Here is a 20,925-nt window from a genome sequence, read left to right on the forward strand (position 1 = left end):
CAAGTTGAAGTAGACTGCCAACAGTGTATGCTTGAAATCCTCGACACAGCAGGAACAGTAAGAAATTTTATTAACTTTTTAAATTGTTCAGTGCCTTTAATGTACTGTATTGTAGCAATACCTGGTTGATCAGAAATGATCACTTTATAAAAAATTGCCCCTTTTTAATGTGTTTTTTGTTTTGCTCTACTGTCCAGGTTTATCCTTGCTAGAAGATACCACTATAAACATGTAATTTGGTGCACGGATGATTACATAAAATTGTTGTTCTGGTAATTTTACCTTCAGTTTTGATGTTTTTGTGCTATGTTGGCAGAGTAATTTTTTATTTCAGGAGGAATTAAGAATGGATTTTGCACACTTGGGTAATATTCCAGAATGAGATTTTGCCACAAACCTGGTTTTCTTACAGATGGCCAGATTTTCATTTGATTTGCAAGCATAATTGAATATTAATCCATGTCATTTGCTTTGTCCTTGTTGCAAAACTTTCCTCAATATTACCAGTCTTTCCTGGCTGTGCAATGGAGTTTGACTTTGTATATATGTAGAAAAGTCCAGAATATGGCCATGTGTGTATGAATCAGTGCTCATTTATTCAACACAAGTGCCTCCCAAAGATTAGTTTTGCAAATGGCTGACGTTAGGATGTTCACATGGTTTGTGGAAAAAAAATAGATCTTTGTAGTACACACATGAAACTCAGGGTGATGATTATACAACATGCATACCCTGGCCTTTGTCTCAGATGTATTAAAAATGCAGTAAATTTCAATGTATGATGCAATAAATATCAGATAATTGATCTCTTATCTGGTAAATTTTTGCATTATTCTCCCTCCATAATTAAAATACCTTCAAATTGAGCCTTTTCTAGAGATCAGGGAAATCTAATCTTTCCACTTGAATTTGTTATGAGCAAAAAATATTTTCACTTATTAATTTTCATTTGGTATTTGAATGCATGTTTGAATTTGGTTTAATCTGTTCCTTGGGATTAATGGGAATCCTAAATCTTGTTCTGTGTTCTAATCAAATATGACTAAATATTGAATCTCAATTTATATAAATTGTTACTGAGCAATCAAATGATGTAATAAAGGATCCTAAATCCAGCAAAAAATAACCATGCAGTCAAAAGTAATGGTCTACCTAATATGAACCAGTAAATTGTGTGGAGCATTTGTGACCCTTATTGACAAAGGATTACATAGAATTGTTACAGAAAGAGGTCAGTTGGCCAAACCAGTCCATGATACTTATGCTCAACTCAACTTTTTCTGATTGCTCCTTACCTAAATATTATCTACATAATCTTTATTCCCTTCTGTATTTGTGTGATATACACATTGGTGATAGAATCTGTACTATGTACAGATGGTAGTGTAGGATGACTGTGATTGGCTGAGAGTGTAGCCACACCTACTGGCAGGTCTTAAAGGATTGCTCTTAGCCAGACCAGGTAATTCTGGACTGGTCGACCTACTTGTGATACGCTCCAGTCTTTTAGTTAATAAAAGCCTTGGTTTGGATCAACAAGTCTTTGGTTCTTTCGACGCACATTACAATGTGCATGCCCAGTTTCTCCCTTAAATGCAGCTGTACCACTAGCTTCAAGGACTCCGTGGTAGAGAGTTCTGCATTCCTGGCACTCTTGGAGAAAGTTTCTATTGAGTTTCACTCATTTGTGATCCTTGGTAGGATATTTTGTTGCAGCTCCCAACCCGAAGTAGCAGCCCACTCGTTGAATGATGTAGCGTCTGACTTCCTAATTGTAGATTATTCGGGCTCTAATGTTCTTGGGTGGGAAAGAAAGCAGCCTTTGTTGTTCAGAAGCCTTGAAAGAATTCTGTTGCCTGGTTGTCACTTCAAAAATGTGACCAATAACTATTGTGTGTGTTTTTGTCCTGTTGACTGAGCTCTGGTGCTCCCTCTGGTGTTTAACCAAACATGACAATTGAAATGTAGAATATTCTAACTTTTCAATCTTGAAAGCACAATTACAAGATGCATTGTTCTTGCAAATTGCTCCCAGGTGAATGTGGTTAATTCTTTGATGTGTGCAGAGCAGAGGTAGGAAAGTAGTGGGGAAACTTTGTGTCGAGCATGGCTGGAGATGCATTATATTAGAAACCAAAAATCCAAATGTGCTGTGACAGGATGTGCACAGCTTAACTTGTGACTTTGCTCTGGCCACAGTTTTTTTTATGTGGAGGGGGGTGGGGGGGGGGGGGGGTGAAGAAAGGAGGAAGAAACATGTCATTTTAGTCCACTTACCCAAGTTCCCTTCTGTCATGTTCCTTGTATTGCTTTGTGGGAGGAGTCTTATCCCAAAGTAGGTTTAAGGATTGAACCCAACACAGACCCGATAACATGCTGAACGTGGATGTTGATCATGCTATTTGGATGTGAGTGACCTTTCTGCTTCCTTTCCCTCAAATCTTAAAGTTCAATTTATGAGAAAATGAAATCCTCCTGGAATTTTGGGCTAACAACTGCTTTTAAAAAAAAAAAGTAGTCCATACTTGATGCACTGCAACTGAGGTCACAACAGATTAAAGGAATTAATTTCCTATATCCTATGATTTGTATTGACAATTGAAGGGCAACTATAGCGATGTGTGCAATCGTAGAAACTGATCAAATGTATTTTCATTCCAGGAACAATTCACGGCAATGAGAGATCTGTATATGAAGAATGGCCAGGGGTTTGCACTAGTATATTCTATAACTGCACAATCAACGTTTAATGACTTACAGGACCTGAGAGAACAGATCTTGCGAGTCAAGGACACTGAAGATGTAAGTACACTTGATTTACATTTGTACCATAAAATTAAGTACTCCAATTAAGCTTTAAACATTTAAAAACTTCAAGTCAAATGCAATTTCTTTAATTCTTTTGAAGATGTGATTACTTGGAATAACTGTCGAGGCACCAATGGATATGTGATATTTTGACATCCAAGTCGAGAGATTGGCCAAAAGAAGTTGGGGCACATGAAATTAGAGTTGGCGAACTTGCTTATTGGACAAGCCAAAGTGAGTCGGTCAGCTGGCGTAGTCGGTTACTTCAGGAATTGGTGCCTGGTCAACGATGAGGACATTTGTATCAATGACTCGGGAAACGAAATCTCATTTTTATACTGTTAGTAATGCAAAACCAGGTGCTATTGGAATATAATCAAATAGTTGGAGAGTAAATTCTTAATGGGAAGTGGTGAGTCTGATTGGACCAAATTTACCCTGTTGTCTGTGTGAGTTAACTTCGCATTACCTTTTCAAAACTTTGGTATTAAGCTATACAAGATGAATTTTAATCCATCTAAATGGATGGTTTGGCACCTGATCTTACCCATCCATCTACCAATTCTGTAAAAATGCAAGGTTTTATTTGCTGACCTTGTGCACTAAATGAAGCTCAACCTTTTAACTATTTTAGACCTGATTCAGCTTGTTAATTCAGATTTACATTTTTTTGGAATGATATTGATGTATACTATTTTCAGTGAAATTCTATCCTCTTCACAAAATTTCATTTGGGAATGTTTCTAAATAGCATTTGAATTTGTCAAACTTGGAAATCACATTTTTAATGAGTTGCAGGCTCATGGGTCTCTTGGATTTTTTTTTGTATTAAAAAAAATTGCTCAAGATGCAATTTTGAAAACTTGTAATATTTGTCAACCATCCCCATTGCAGAATGAAGATGTGGAGTAAAGATCGACGTCACACTTAATTCAGCTACATCAAGTAGTTAGGCAGGTAGAATAAGTGTTCACAGCTGGTTTTAAAACTAAGCAAGTTAAGAATTGGTATTTAGCTGCAACACTCCTTGAAGTTTTTTTTTGCAATTTGAGTTGAGCTGGTTACAGCTATCGTGGTTTCAAAAAGACTCCATTTTGATTTAAAGCTGACATTTGTAACGTTTTCATGTTTAACTTTGCACTAATTACACAGTGCATTCTGATCTCAATCCTAGACCATGAGTATCAGATATTGTAGTGTTTCCTAAGATGGACTCTAATTTCGGCCATCTTGTAATATGAACAATTGCTGCTCTATCTGTGCATCAAAAATATAAAGATGGAAACTTTTAGATGGCAGTGTCCTAGGAATGTATCTATAGAAAGTTTGTTTTGCATCACTGCCTTCCCTGTATAAAATTGCATGTTTACAGCAGAGCATAAACCAAAAGATTTCCTGTGTTTGTAGTGCCTTGTTCATAATAACAGGCACATCCACCCTTACAAAAGAGCATCCTTTCATCATGTGCACGTGTCATTTGCTTCCTGCCTCCACTCTGATTTTTAATGTTGCAGGCTTTGAACAGATTTCCATGTAACTATGTTGGATACAGCTGTGGCTGCTTCCTCTCCACAGCCACCGAATTCATCATTCATCTGTACATTCAAGCAGATTCTCAGGACTGCAATCTGCTTTTTGCTTCACCAACTTCTGTTAATTTGCAGAACCTCATCAGTTTTTTTTGGAAGATTCAAATCACTTAATCATGAGTTGAGTGGGTGCCTAATAGAATTACATTTAGTGAGCTGGGAGATGTTCTTTCAGCATTTAGAAGGAATTTCTCTGCAAAAATGCGTGTATTTTAACTTTAAGTCAAGTGGAATAATTTTTTTAAAATGTTATTCTTTTTTAAATTGTAAGATGTTCATTAACATTTCTTTTTTACCAGAACCTGTTTTTTGATTTCAAGTTTTTAGTCACAGCTTGCATTACCTTTGGGTATCTTTGTATTGTATGAACAGCTTTTTTTTTTATATATAGCTGATCGTGGTTACTTTATTTGTACATTTCTTTCCAACTTCAGTGGCTCATCACAGAAAAAATTTGACCTAATCTGAGTAGCTTTGAATAAATCAATCACACCTGAAGCCTACATTGCAGAACATTTAAAGTAAAAATGTATTGGATAAAATTTATCATAGGTTTTATTTCAAGAACTTGCCACTCCACCCAATTTCCCCATCCACTAAATCATAATTTAAAAAAAAAGTATTGATATCTGCAACAAAAGGAAAGGATATTATTCCCCTAATGTCAGTTCTCTGCAGTTTTTTTCTGGAAGAAATGGTATTTTATAAATTTGGCTTCTGGGAGTGGAAATGTACTCAATTTGTAAATAACAATTCTAGTTTAAAATTAATGTTGGATTTGGTTATCCAACATGGGCACGATCCTGTGTCCATGAGATATACTAGGGCACCCTTTTCTACATGATAGTCTGCTTTATACAGAACGCATTATGGTTAAAGTTCTTGTTAATGCAAAAAGTCCTTCGTAGATTTAGTGATGAGTGTTTGTTATTGCGTCGAATAACCAGACAAGTGGCAACCTCTGATGGACATATTACTGTTAAATTCAACAACAATACACTGTATAACGGGAGCTTCTTGAAATGGCGACTGCTACCAGCCAAGCTAAGTTTTTTTAACAAACGCGCCTCGCGAGGATTCGCGCATGTGCAATAGCACTGTGGTGAGTACAGTGGCTACAGTGTGGTAATTTGACCAGAAAGGACAGTTATCCTATAAAAAAGGAGAAAGTGGGTTTGGAGAGGATTTGACGGGTTTTGTGCTAGCAATGAATGTAAATATCTGTTCATCGAAAGAAATTTAATGACCAAAATGTTTTGATAAAAGTTTGAGGAAATTATAATATGTGGATGAATGACAGAACTTTCACCTTTTTCAAGTAATTGTTATCATTCGTTATGTGCTTTTGATGCTATTCATTTCAAAACTAAAGGTAGGGTAACCGAATGTCATATTTTTATGACTTGTGGGTGTCTGTAACCTTCAAAAAAGGAACCTGGGAATGGCCTGTATTTGGCAAGCTATTGCTAATTTTACAAGAGAAAGCTCTTGTTTATTTGTATATGAATTCTTGTCCTGCACATGTATTGTGTCTGGTTGTCCGCCTGCATGTTTTTCCGCAGAGGACCAAGAGAATGCTATTTTGTTGGGTGTACTTGTGCAATAAGGTGATAAACTTAACTATCTATCTATATATAGATATAGATCTATATCTACATATCTATATATCTCTCTAGATATCGATATCTATATATCTCTCTAGATATCGATATCTATACATCTCTCTAGATATCGATATCTGTACATCTCTCTAGATATCGATATCTGTACATCTCTCTAGATATCGATATCTGTACATCTCTCTAGATATCGATATCTGTACATCTCTCTAGATATTGATATCTGTACATCTCTCTAGATATTGATATCTGTACATCTCTCTAGATATCGATATCTGTACATCTCTCTAGATATCGATATCTGTACATCTCTCTAGATATCGATATCTGTACATCTCTCTAGATATCGATATCTGTACATCTCTCTAGATATCGATATCTGTACATCTCTCTAGATATCGATATCTGTACATCTCTCTAGATATCGATATCTGTACATCTCTCTAGATATCGATATCTGTACATCTCTCTAGATATCGATATCTGTACATCTCTCTAGATATCGATATCTGTACATCTCTCTCGATATCGATATCTGTACATCTCTCTCGATATCGATATCTGTACATCTCTCTCGATATCGATATCTGTACATCTCTCTCGATATCGATATCTGTACATCTCTCTCGATATCGATATCTGTACATCTCTCTCGATATCGATATCTGTACATCTCTCTCGATATCGATATCTGTACATCTCTCTCGATATCGATATCTGTACATCTCTCTCGATATCGATATCTGTACATCTCTCTCGATATCGATATCTGTACATCTCTCTCGATATCGATATCTGTACATCTCTCTCGATATCGATATCTGTACATCTCTCTCGATATCGATATCTGTACATCTCTCTCGATATCGATATCTGTACATCTCTCTCGATATCGATATCTGTACATCTCTCTCGATATCGATATCTGTACATCTCTCTCGATATCGATATCTGTACATCTCTCTCGATATCGATATCTGTACATCTCTCTCGATATCGATATCTGTACATCTCTCTCGATATCGATATCTGTACATCTCTCTCGATATCGATATCTGTACATCTCTCTCGATATCGATATCTGTACATCTCTCTCGATATCGATATCTGTACATCTCTCTCGATATCGATATCTGTACATCTCTCTCGATATCGATATCTGTACATCTCTCTCGATATCGATATCTGTACATCTCTCTCGATATCGATATCTGTACATCTCTCTCGATATCGATATCTGTACATCTCTCTCGATATCGATATCTGTACATCTCTCTCGATATCGATATCTGTACATCTCTCTCGATATCGATATCTGTACATCTCTCTCGATATCGATATCTGTACATCTCTCTCGATATCGATATCTGTACATCTCTCTCGATATCGATATCTGTACATCTCTCTCGATATCGATATCTGTACATCTCTCTCGATATCGATATCTGTACATCTCTCTCGATATCGATATCTGTACATCTCTCTCGATATCGATATCTGTACATCTCTCTCGATATCGATATCTGTACATCTCTCTCGATATCGATATCTGTACATCTCTCTCGATATCGATATCTGTACATCTCTCTCGATATCGATATCTGTACATCTCTCTCGATATCGATATCTGTACATCTCTCTCGATATCGATATCTGTACATCTCTCTCGATATCGATATCTGTACATCTCTCTCGATATCGATATCTGTACATCTCTCTCGATATCGATATCTGTACATCTCTCTCGATATCGATATCTGTACATCTCTCTCGATATCGATATCTGTACATATATATAAATAAAAGGGGAAAACAGTTGCAGGATGAGCCAAGAGGTGTAAGAAGTGAGAGCCACTTGAATGTAGGAATGGGGTGGGGGAGAGAAAGGGGGTGGGGAGCATAGATAGAAGGGAAAGTTAGAGAAAAATAAGATTAGGTGAAGAGATTAAAACCGTGGAACCAGATTTAAAACTGGAAAAGTTAACATTCCTGCTGTTGAGTTTAAGCTTCCCTAGAAGTATTTGTTGCTCCTCACTTTTACATTTGGCCTTTCTCTGACAGTGGATGAGACAGGAAAGTGTATCTGTTGAAACGTTTGGGGCAGTTGCAAAGATTGGCTACAAAAATGTCCAGCTTAAACCTGTAAACAGGGTAGGTATCCAGTCAAATAGTCAGTATTTGTCCTCACTGGAGACTACACAAAGGAAAAATAGAGGATTAAGGATGTGAAGTTGGGAAGGTTTTGTTGAGTAGGTTTGTAAAGATGCAAGCAATGTCATAGGCTGAAGGGCCTGCACTGTGTTGTTAGGTTCTATATTTTTTGATTGCCTCTCCTTGGAGAGATTTGTCCTGTTGCTGCTTGGACTCTTCCCATTTCCTCCTGATCCAGGGTGTCACCATGAGCCCATGTATGAGTGCTGACTATGTCTGTGTCAAGTATATTGAACAGACCTTTGTTCCAATCCTGCTCTTGTCCCACACCCAAACTCTTCCTTCACTACATGGATGACTACATTAATGCTACCTCTTGAACCCTTGCTGAACTTGACAATTTCATTAACGAATGCCAACTTTCACCCACCGCTTAAATTTGCCTAGACTTTTTCTGATGCTTCTTTCCTCTTGCTTGACTTTGGTCTCCATCTTGGGGGGGGGGGGGGGGGTCAAACTGTCCACAGACATCTAAGGACACTGACTTCTACAGCTAGGTGGATTATACCACTTCCTGGATGTTGCAAAAGAAAACTGACCATCTATTTGTTCAGAGAAACTATCTAGTCTAACTAACTGAATTATTTAAAGTAAATGACATTTGAACACAGTAAGACCCAGATTTCATTGTATATTTTTTGCAGGTAATCTTATACTTAGTTTATAATCTTTTATTCCTCACTGTATGAGAGACTTGGACTAATGGAATGAGTTGTAAACAAGCCCAGGTAAATCTACATGAAGGACTTGTGGATTTTTTAAATGGCATTAACAATGCTAATTGAGTTCATAATCTTGAACTCTGTAACTAGTCTACCAGCCCAAGAAACTAATGTTGCTCCTGTTTCTGCTTTCCTAGTTTGGCTTTGGTCCTGAGTGAATGAAGTTTGTACTTCATAGATTTAAAGATGCAATTGCAGGTTGCTCCATTCTTGCTCAGCAAAGAGTGTTTACAGTAAATGTTCTCATTGAAGTCGTGGTTAAATCTGAAATTGCAGGAAGGAGTTCATAGCTTTTCCTTCAATGCCCCTTAATATTGCAATTTTGGTTTTTGAGGATTTTAAGATTTCACCTTCATGTGACAAATCATAAGTTTGTGATAAACAATCTGACATTTGATTGTCCTAAGCGACGTGGTTATTTTCAGAACTTAATCAGAAATTGCTCTTGGAGAAATGGCAGTGTACTTTGCTCTGCAGCCATGCATTCCTTTTGAAGCTAATATTCCACTGTGGACACCTGCCTTGGGCTGCTGTTACAAAAGTGTTTCTGCTTTTTAGGCTTGATAATTGTCAATATTACTGAGAAAATGAAAATAACTTCCTCTGCTGTCTGATCCCCTTAAGTCATTTTTGTAAATGTACTCTATTCTCATAGTTTTGAGATATGACATATGAAATAATGGAATTAGTATCCTAAGGAACTTTATTAATTAAATCAGATTTTGCACATGTTTAACTTGATGTGGTTAGCCTCCTAGGAAATAACAATTCATAATTTCACTTTACTACCTTCCTGCAGAGCTGGTACAACATATATTCAGGGCCTGGTAGGTTCTAGTCTGCTGCAAACCTCTTGAATGACTGCTTCTGGAATCGGTACTTCAGGCAGGATGTCAATGCCTTGAAGTGAATGTAGAGTACATTTGTAATATAGGAAGGAAATTAAGTTGAATGGATAAACTTGAAATACTTGGAGTTTGGAACAAACCATGAAGAGGGTGACATGATTAACGTAGCAGTTAGTGCAGTGCTGTTACAGAGTCAGTGATCATGGTTGAAATCCAGAGCTGTCTGTAAGAAGCAGTGTCTTCTATAGATGCTGAAAAGACCAGCTGGCTGAATTCCTGCAGCATTTTGATGGGCTTCTACAGTGTCTGCAGACTTTTGTGTTTCACTCTAAGGCATTTGTGCATTCTCCCTCATTTCTGCATGAGGTTTCCTCTGGGTGCTGTGGTTTCTTCCTCAAAACGTACTGGGGTTGTAGGTCAATGTGTGTCATCGGGCGGCACGGGCTGAAAGGGCCCAATACTGTGCTCTGTCGAAATGTAAAAATTCAAGATTTAGTGCACTTCAAAACTGAGATCTTGATCTAGGGATGCGAAAGCTTTAATATTGAGGACAAACAGAACTTTCTTCGTCTTTTAAGAAAGCAGAAATGTTTGTGTGCCTTCCTGACTATTGCATCAGAGTGGTTGGTTTAGATCATTATTTACTCCCCTTCTACTATATCTGCTTCATCACCATTGAGGAGGACAGGTGTGTGGGATCTATCTTCTCTCCTGAAGTTTATGATCAGTTCCTTTGGCTTGCTAATATGGGCAGGTAAATTGTGGCATGGTGCCAATATAACTAGACTCTTTCTCCTTTCTATAATCCATCTTGTCATTATTTCATATTCTGCCTTATGACCATGTCATAAGATGGTTGGATGGATATTGTTGTACAGTCATGGGTTTAGACAGACACAGCTGTGTGTATCATTTGTAGAATTTAAAGATTGTATTTTGTATCTTCATAAAATGTTAAGGGTGAATACAGTTCACGTAGAATAATAAATTTTAATGTCACCAGTAAAGTGAGGGCTTTACAACTCAATGTCATCAGCATGTTCTGTAGCATTGTATCAAGAGTTTTCATTCCATATACAGTAAGACACCACAATGTAGTACCAAATGTAGGCATGTAGTTAGATTCCACCATTCCAAGTACATGGCCTATTAAACAATTGTTCTGTGTTGGTTAACAGAAAGCAGCCGTCTACAACAATGGAATGCTATTTTGTACTCTGCAGGGAGAGAGTGTGCAACTTCGATCACTCCCAACAGATCTTGGAAAACAAAATTTTAAGTGCTGGAATTTGAAACAAAACAGATCATGCTGGAAGAACTTGGCCAGCCAAGCAGTATTTGTGGAACAAGAAATCATTTGAAGTTGTGTCAGGAAACCTTCCTTTGAACTTCCTTTACTCTGATGTCGTGGGAGTGCTATGCAATGTGGAGGGTTGGATTTTGTGCCAGATTGACAGAACTGCAATATTGTAGAGAGTGGCCTTGCTGACATGTGTTGTAATGACCTTTCACACAATACCACGAGCACCCTTGTTCCTGGCAATGCATCCTGAGCACTTGGAAAGATACGGGAGTAAAGTCACTGCAAGCATTGTCCCATGTTGGGGTTGCTTTATTGGATAAAAATGCCCAGGGCATAATATATATATTTTTTAAATGTTTTGAATCTGATTGGGTTGTACAAATTCTTTCACCAGTCCATATTAAAAGGCAGTTTACGTTGTATTGTTTACTTCAGTTAGGTGTTCTATTTTCCTTCACTCCTGTATAAATAGTGAAAAATTTAGAAAGAACTAGTTTTACTAAGTATTTTCTTCTGATGGTGCAAAAGTAATGGATATAAATTGTGAAACAAGCACACAAACCAAATGTCTTGATCCTTTCTTACAAAACATAAAATAATTTTTTTGGGAGGGAGAGGTGTGATTTCTTTAAAAACAAATTGTGTTGAACTGAGAAGAGGCAGTTGTCCTTAAGGACACAATTACAGAAGAATTATTCACAAGGTCATATTTGTCTAGAAATCTGATCATAAACACTCTTTGTTATAAATCCAAGAGTTTTGAAAATGAGCTCATTTGACAGATTGAATTGGCAATTTGGATGAGCTATCTAGACCCACACCTAGTTATATTCCCAAATTTCCATTTGGGAATCCATTTCGAGATACAACCGATTACGGTAGCAAGTCGGGGGGTACTTGTATTTGAAGATGTTAATGTTGCTGAATTAAAGGAAATGTATTAGACATAGACATACAGCACAGTAACAGGCCCTTTTGGCCCATGAGGCTGTGATGCAAATACAAGAAGTGAACTTTTAACATCTGCCATGGAGCCGAGTATTTGAAAAGATTTGGGTTAAGAAAAATAACTTCTCTATGATTTGAGAAAATCTTAAAAATATTGTTGTGCAGATAATTTAAATTTAGACATTTAGATTAGACATTTCTTCCTTTGCATCAAAGATTTTCAAAACTGTTAATGAAAAGTCTTAATGTTGACTCAACTGTTCTGGCTTGCTCCTGCTTTCTACCCTGCCACAGCTGGTTATGTGAGCCCACTGTAATTGATTTTTTTCAAGTCCTCTAAAACAAAGATGTTACCTTTTTTTTCTTTACAGCTTTGCAATCCTGTCTGTTGCATAGATTTAAGATGGGTACCGTGCATTTCTTGTATTGCTGATCACAGAGTAAGATGATTGCATTTTTCTTCCTGCCTAATGCCAAGGAGCAAGTTTTGCAGCTCTTGATATGAGAAGTAATTAGGAGAATTTAAATTGAGGCAAGATTTAAAAGAATTTAGACAATGCAGTTGTTTCTAAACTTCTCTGGATTTCTGCATTTGGTCTGAAAGTGAATTAGGATGCTACCTTTCCCAGGAATGTCTTCTTTAACTACGGTAGCTGTTTTTGCCCAGTATTGATAGAAAGCCAAAAATCTTTTTTGCAGCTCTTAATTTTTCGAGTCATTTTATACTAATTTGTGGAAAGGACATTTATTGCCCATCCCTAATTTCCCTGCAATGAACCTTTAAGTTAATGGAGACCAGGTTATGAAGTTGTGGTTGACATCTCTGTTGCAAAGTAATAATTCCAAGTTAGGATAGCATTTAGTGTTCCCTGTTCTCTGCTGTTCTTGTTCTTGATATGAGAGGCACAGCTGAAGGAGCATTGGCATGATATTTTGTGATGTCCAACTCCATTTCAGTGATATACTTTGAGAATTTGGAGTACAGGTACTCCCCAACTTGTGACCTATGCAAGTTGCACATAAGACCAAATTTTTTCAAAAAAAGTAAGGAAAAAAATATAAAATTTCCATGGATTGTTGTAATTTGTAAACTAACAGGGAAACAGAGCATGTAAGAGTCAAAATGTGTGTACTTGTTAGTCAGCGACCCAGGGTCCAGAGGCTGGGCGTGGCCATCTTGGTTCCTGTGTGCATATGCGAGTCTTCAGCGTGGTAGGCTTGCGTATTAGAGTTTGGCTGCTTAACTCTGGCACATGCACCAACTGAACTCCAATACGCAAACCCACTACGCATACAGCAACTGAAGACTCGCATGTGCGCACAGGAATCAAGATGGCAATGCCCAGCCTACGGACCCTGGGATGCCAAAGAACAAGGTAAGCATGGACCAAAATGTGAAAAGATACTCCAAGGTTGATCGACAAATTAAGGAAGTTTTAAGTTATCATCAAATCTATGATTTGGGTGGGGGGGGGGGGAACATTTAATTAAAAAAGTTTCCTTTAAGACTTCGGTACTCCATGCACGCGGGCAAAATTCTAACTTGCATCCATTTCGAGATACAACCGATTACGGTTGCAAGTCGGGGAGTACTTGTATTTGAAGATGTTAATGTTGCTGAATTAAAGGAAATGTATTAGACATTAGACATAGACATACAGCACAGTAACAGGCCCTTTTGGCCCATGAGTCTGTGATGCCCAATTACATCCAATTGACTTGCAGCCCGGTATGTTTTGAACAGTGGGAGGAAACCGCAGAACCTGGAGGAAATCCATGCAGATGGCACCAGATTTGAACCTGGATTGCTGGTGTTGTAACAGTATTGTGTTACCATTGCTAACCATGCTGCCCTTGGACTTTAGAGGTGGTTATTACTTCACACTTGACTGCAATTAGTCACTTCTCTCACTTGCACCTGCTGCAGATGGAGCAGCCCGTTTTAGTGAAGTAATTCTTTTCCCTTTATTTCTCCTCATCCATCTAGTCTGGTAGCTTTGTCCTTCATAGCTTGGTGAGTAATTGTGTTACTAGACAATATTTCCTGCTTTTGTCAATTGGTGATAATGGGAAGCACAGACTTCCTCATCCACATTGATGTGATACTTAAACTGGGTCTAGAACAATAGTGGGAACTCCCAGAGTTATTCCAGACCAAGATTACATTCTGCTTTTTTTCTGCTGGATCTGTCCTGCTGGATGCAAGAGGTGACCATGTTGATTTATTGAGCTGTGGTTTGAACTCTGGGATGGTGGCCAGTTGTTGCACAAGGACCCAATTACTGCATTTCTCTGGAATACTTCATTAGTAAATGGATTAAAGGCTGCATATTTCTTTCCTAAAGGATTATGCTGGTTGACATTTTTAATGCTTTAATGTATTTCTATTCTTATCCTGTTTTTAAAATGACCAGCTCTTTAAGTGGAAAATAATGCTATTAGAATTGTATCCTTGATTACTGCACTTGCGACTGAGGTAGGGTTATTTCTCACCATGAGATTGTGAAGATGTATTTTGCTTTATGGTCGAAAACTGGAAAGAGTAATCGGTGATTTTTTTTTCCAGTCACTTGTCAATCAGAAGCTAATTATCATTCTGACTCCACCTGACCAACGTGCAGGTTCATCTTGCAATGTGCAGGGTGATCCTTTGAATCCTTTGTTTTAGAATCTCCAGCTCATGAGAGAAATATCTACTCTCAACAATGAGTTTGGTTCTATTTATTGGGGTGGTAATTGGCTGATGGTTGTAAAATTTGGTGTTGGCTAGTATGCTAACTTTTTTCAATACAAGTGCAGTGAAACCTCCTTCCAGTCAATAGGCATTTCAGACTTGTCATGAGTACATGTTTATCATACTGGCTGGTCCATGACATTCTGGTTGAATTCTTTCTCATAGTAGCAGAAGGAATTATAGAAGACTTAGATACTAAATTGTAATTATTATTTTACCAGACACCTAGTTATCATTTCTAATGTTGTTGGAAGGAAGAATGATATTTGATATTAGGCCTTAACCCATTGAAGGTGAAACTGGTCTCTTGGCTGCAGTATAGTTTTGATTCTAATTTTTATTGGTGAAAGTGTTGGTTATTTTAATTCCTAAAGGGAAGCACCACCCAAATTAGTAATGTAATAGGAGCAAATAAAGTTGGAATATTACATCTCTCAGGAATTTTTAAACTAAGCCTAGCACTGTCTTTTTTTTCCCCCACTCAGGTTCCCATGATCCTGGTTGGCAATAAATGTGACTTGGAAGATGAGCGAGTAGTGGGCAAAGAACAAGGCCAGAACCTAGCAAGACAATGGAACAACTGTGCCTTTTTAGAGTCCTCTGCAAAGTCGAAGATCAATGTTAATGAGGTATATTCAAATATCCATTCTGCAAAGTTCAACGTAAAATGACTTTGGCCGGTTTTGCTTTTTATGCCTGTACTGTCGCTTATTCATGATTTGGTGACTGTGGTACAAGTCCACAAAATAATCAACTCTCTCACTGATACTTAGAGATTCATAATTGGAATGTAGAAACAGAAGTTTTACTTCTCTAGCTGTTCTCACCTTGGCATCAGAATGTGTAATATAAAATAATAGGTTTTACTGAGGGAAATTTTCTCTAATGCTATTTGGTGCAAAGTTCCTGTTCTTGGATGAGATTTTTTAAAAACTTGAGTGTTTACTGTTTTGTTTCTTGATGCAACATTTACTCTTGTAAATTATGCCTTTTTTTATGATAAAACAAAGGTCATTTATGATTAAATTGGGCCCTCCAGCATTTTTATGTATTTATTAACAGCCATACACTACATTCTCATTCAAATCATTCATATAGGTGAACATCTGAGAGCTCAGTGCTGATTCCTGTGGGCACTGCTGCTCACATGCCCATGATTGAAAAACAACCCTCCATTATCATTCTAACTCCCATCCTATTAGACCAGGTCAGGTGCTGTGAGGCAGTGGCTCTACCAGCTTTGCTACCCTGGTTTGTGTTTGTACAAGTAAAAGATCTTCTGTTTCTGCAGATCTTTTATGACCTGGTCAGACAGATCAATAGGAAAGCACCAGTGGAAAAGTGTAAAAAGAAGAAATCCCAATGTATGCTGCTTTAAACTTCTGCTCTGCAGCAGGTCTGAGCCAGGTATGTATGATATGTTGGTCACTCATTACAAATTTTCTATTGAAATGTCATCTTGCTGAAGTGGCAATGCTGGATGGGCATTTTTCAAATCCTCTTCAGTTTACAATTTTTTTATCTGTTTGGTATCTTGTGCCAAAAATGTCTGTCATCACCTTTACCTCTCCATCACCGATATCATTTTTGAGTCTAAATTAGCTAATACTGTATGAACATCTTTTTTCAGTGTAATATTTGGTCCTTAATTTTAAAATTTCTTGGTCATGTTCAAAGGATTCTTGCATCATGAAAATTGACCACTTCTAGCTTTATAATGCCTTTTTGTTCCACCCTTGCTGTACTAATCAACTGCAACCCTCAACTGTGCATCTGTTACTTGCATACCCCTTTTACACAGCCGTTAAAAGATGGGAATTAATCACTTCACTTAGCTGTATGATTGCAATGAACGTGAGATTGGGGATCATTTTCATCCCAAGGTAGGTAGCATCAGAGCTGATGCATTTCACATAGGCTCCTGTCTAAAAGTCTTACCCGCCTTCCTGGGTCCAGGTCAGTCGAAGGCTGTGATGCATTAGTACATGTGAATTACCAGCGGGAGATTAAAACTTGAAATGGTGGCAACTAGGTCTCTGCTCATACATGTACATTATACATCACACAGGACACTGGTATTGTAATGCTATAGGTCCCGTCTCCTTTTGCTGGGTTGCTGTGTAAAAGGTTGCACTAACCTGGCTTTTCTTGGTTCTGTGTGAATGACCCAACCTGGCTTTAAACATGAGTCATTCACACGCCAATTAAGTGGGATCTTTGTGTGATAGGGGTACCAGACTCTACTTTTCTCTTGCCCTTTGGTGCACCTCCTTTTTTTCTACATAAAATTGAGGACATCCAGAATCTTTTTTGTTCTTGTGCATTACCTTTTCATTAATGCATTAATTTTCCTGTTCCAATTCCTGCTGTTTGCACCCCTGTATCTTGATCGAAATTCTAATTTTGCCTTGCATTTTTTAAACTCCATTTCATCGCTTCACAATTTGTGCTGTAACCTTATCCAGAAAATTTTAAATTTCAGAATTTCCTCCTAAAATCCTTCTGCCTCCTTTTCTGTTATACAACTTGCACTCAAATCTCCCCCTGACCCATATTTCATTTGTGTTGTATTGATATTTGTTTAAAACTGCTGTGAAATGGCTTAGAAATTCCTGCATTGGATTTTTTTGCATGTGTGAAAGTTGGCACAATGAATAGAAGAATTGTATTTTACTTCAGACCTCATGGCAGTTGTGGGGTAAAAATGTCTTCTCTCAACCAGGGCATTTTGAAGGAATCACTCCCTTCTCAGCATCGCCCCTAATGCATCCTTCCCAACCTCTTTCAAATTTCAATCTGCTTTTCAGATTGGCGTTTTGTGTTAAACACAATATTCTATTTTGTTTGCAATGGATTGCAAAGGGTTGTGACATTGTAAAAGGAAAGATTGCGGTTTGCACATAGAAACATTGTTCAATCGTTTGATCCTTCTTCAACCTGCTTTGTGTTTTGTTTGCTTTTGTAAAATATCTCCAGACACTGCAAAGACTGATCATCAAACGATTTGTCTCACACAAGTTTGATAATGTTTTGAAGAGGGTGATGACACAGTTTAGCAAAGGAATTTCAGAAGTGTTTAGTATCCAACAATAGTGAAAATTGGGAATGTGCATGAGGTAAGAATTAGTGTGAGGATAAATCAGGATATTTCCATACTACAAATATAGTGAAATGTAATATGTACTAAAAGAATCTGAGCAGTCTAAAACTCTCCATTTATTTTGCACAGTATTTATGTGAACCACTGTATTTTAATTAAAATATAGAATTGATGTCTGAAATAATGGAAGAACTCTGAGCCAGGAGCTGCTGACAATGGGGATCTGCCTGTGCATACTATTGATCTGATCCTTTTTCAAAATAGAAATTCTTTGCCCAGTGGCCCACCCTTGACCTACATCGTCTCACTCATCTAATAACGTATCTCCTGCCCATAGAACAACAGAAATGAAAACCATTAGCCTGTTTCTGCCTTCCAAACTTGTCAAAAATTTAGAACCTATTTGACCACTTGACAATTGTACATTAAAAGATCAAGTAAGACCTTAAATTAAAAAAGACTAAATGGAATGTGCCCCTAACCTCAATTCAGTAAAAACTAACAATGCTTGGCAGCCATTCCTGTTCAAGTGAACGGGGTCCTGGTTTATGTGTAATTTAAAAAGTGCAGTGTTTTTTTTTTCTGCTGCTCTGCACCCTTGTGTTCAACATCAGAACAGTTGAGTGAAGTGTTAAGTAACTAGTAAGTTGGTGGCCTGTTCAGGATCACTCTTGGGTGAATGTCAGTATTTAGTATAGCCTTCCAGCATTTCCCAAGAATGGCCCATTTTATCTTGTTCATAATGTAAAGTACCTTGTTCATTGCTAAGTTAAGTGTTGGACAGATTAGCTCTGTCACTCTAGTCATATCCTGCCAAGTATTGGTCACACAAGATTTAATTATTGGATTTTTATTGCTTCTAAACTAACATTCTGGCTTCATTATGCTTTGTTTACTATTTGGCAGTTTTCATTTCTATTTGCTGATTTAAGGTTATGGAGTGAATGTAGTGATTTTGGCAACTGTAAATGTCCTGATTAAGTGAACAACTTTGTTTAATTTGCTGAACTACGTCATTTTGACCTCCCAAAACTGATCTGTGTGCCACAGCTATAAATCACCATCCTGCTCTTCAAAAAAAAATTCAGTGTTTAACCAGAGCTTTACTGATAAATTGTGTGATTTCAGTGGTCAAAAATTCTATACAATATCTCTTGTATCACTCATTGTTTTCTCTCAACAATATCTCTTGTTTCCTTTGCTTTGTCAAACTGGTTTCTCATGAATATCTTTAAGCATTTAATGCGACTATTATAGATTGATATTTTTGATGGCAGTTTCACTAGTTTGGGTCCACAGTCAACGTTTCTCCTGAATGGATGCCGTCCAGGTTTTAGCATGGCTTTGTAAATTCTAATACAGGTATACCCCTCTTTACGAAAGTAGAGCATTCCTAGGAAACCTTTCGTAACCAAATTGGCGTAAAAGTTAAGACCCATTCACTACTACTGGAGGCTATTTTAGTAAAAGTGAAATCCTATCGTAAAAGCAAACACTGCTTTCTTCGTAAAAGCACATTTTCGTAATTTTGAGTATTTGTAAAAGAGTAGATCTGTATACTAGATGCCATTGATCTTTTAAGTAGCTGGTTTTCCCACTTCTGTGTGAAACCCTTGTCTGTCCAGGCTAAGTTCTTGACGAACCTTATTCTGGTTTGGGTAATTGGGTTTGTGGCGGTAATCCAGATTGTTCGTGACTAGTTATATTCTTTGTATTTTCTAGGTATGAAGAACTGTTGCCTAATTGGAAAGTGCCAGCATTTCCAATTCAAAAAAAAATTAACATATCTGAAGAGGCTTCACCCGTTTTTATATCTTCAACTTAAAAAAAAAAAGATCTCCAGAAGACCGTTTGCACATACTGTTCCTGAAATTTGCCATGTGCATCGCTTGAACAGACAGTATTTTCACCTTTTTGCATAGTGGTTATAGCCAATGTGGATTTAATGATGAGTTAGTTGGTATGATTTAATACGAAAAGCATGGACACATTTCCAATGTTGTAGATGTTGCAAGTGAAATTACGAGTTGATTACATATTGGCCTTTTATCATTGCACCTCTTCTCCCTATCAAGCACTAATAGTTCAGTGATGGTTTTGACATTTTTAGTCCACATTGTTCCTTGATGGACTTATCCCAACAGTTAACATCTACTTTTTGGTCATTGTGACTCCATTTTATATCGGGAAGTTGCAGGATCACCTTACTTTCACTATACAATTGTATTCTAATTAAAAATGTTTTGTGCATAATGCTTTGGAAAATGGGGTCTTTTATAGGAAAACTGTGGAAAGCTGATTTCTATGTCTAAGCTGAAATATATTATACTAAACCAACTCTAAATTGGCTTCTTGGGTCTCATTTGTTTCCTTTTCAAATAGATTTCTTTAAACTTTTTGAATCAGTGTGTTGCATTGCAGATATTGGCGGGATGTTTCATTCTGGAAGATTCTGGCACTAGACTGCTGTATGCACTGTTTTACACTTTTCCCCCTTGTGCAACAGACAATGCCAGGCTTTTATTTCTCAGCTGCAATCTTTGAACTTGGCAGGAGTTTGAAAAATGTTCCTGAATACATGTAATGGCAAACGGATGAGAAATTTTGCAGATTGTTAATTCAAGGTATTTCTGAACAAATGTTATTAAAATCTTCAATGGTCTGTAAAACAATTTTTGGTTTTAAGTTACTGGGGCAAGTGTAAACACCTGTAGTAAGTTTTTCCATTTTAGGTTGAGTTATCTCTGGGCAAATAAAAGTACCAATACTTTTTAATTTGAGAGAAATTGTTTCACAATAATAAAATGTAGTGCCTTAAATTGATTTCTTTCCAAGAGTATATTTGTAAGCCTCCCATACTGCCTTATTACCAATCTAGTCTCGGGTTTCAATTCCACCTGTTTTGTATTTAAAATATTAGTTTTATTTTAAAATGAGTCAAGGTCTTCTCACCATGCCTGTATCAAATTGGCCTTCTCTAGTTTGAGCCTTCAGCATCTATGTGATGTTTGGATTCTGGCTTGTTTTCCTTGGTTGCTGTAGA

General features: G+C 37.3%; 1 protein-coding gene across 4 annotated transcripts in view; it reads left to right on the forward strand.

The window, feature by feature from the left end:
* The window catches only part of rap1aa (RAP1A, member of RAS oncogene family a), a 94,772-nt gene extending 74,115 nt beyond the window's left edge, over window positions 1-20,657 (forward strand). For 3 of the 4 annotated variants that reach the window (XM_069941948.1, XM_069941950.1, XM_069941949.1), the window contains exons 4-9: window positions 1-57; window positions 2,662-2,802; window positions 14,036-14,062; window positions 15,268-15,411; window positions 16,074-16,189; window positions 19,605-20,657. In XM_069941948.1, coding sequence (XP_069798049.1) covers window positions 1-57; window positions 2,662-2,802; window positions 14,036-14,062; window positions 15,268-15,411; window positions 16,074-16,160 — 456 coding nt within the window. In that variant the 3' untranslated portion in view covers window positions 16,161-16,189; window positions 19,605-20,657. The remainder of the gene's footprint in view (window positions 58-2,661; window positions 2,803-14,035; window positions 14,063-15,267; window positions 15,412-16,073; window positions 16,190-19,604) is intronic. The other variant, XM_069941951.1, reaches the window with a different exon arrangement.
* The last annotated feature ends 268 nt before the right edge of the window (window positions 20,658-20,925 follow it).

The sequence above is a fragment of the Narcine bancroftii genome, chromosome 5 (assembly GCF_036971445.1).
Source record: "Narcine bancroftii isolate sNarBan1 chromosome 5, sNarBan1.hap1, whole genome shotgun sequence".
Classification (NCBI taxonomy): domain Eukaryota; kingdom Metazoa; phylum Chordata; class Chondrichthyes; order Torpediniformes; family Narcinidae; genus Narcine; species Narcine bancroftii.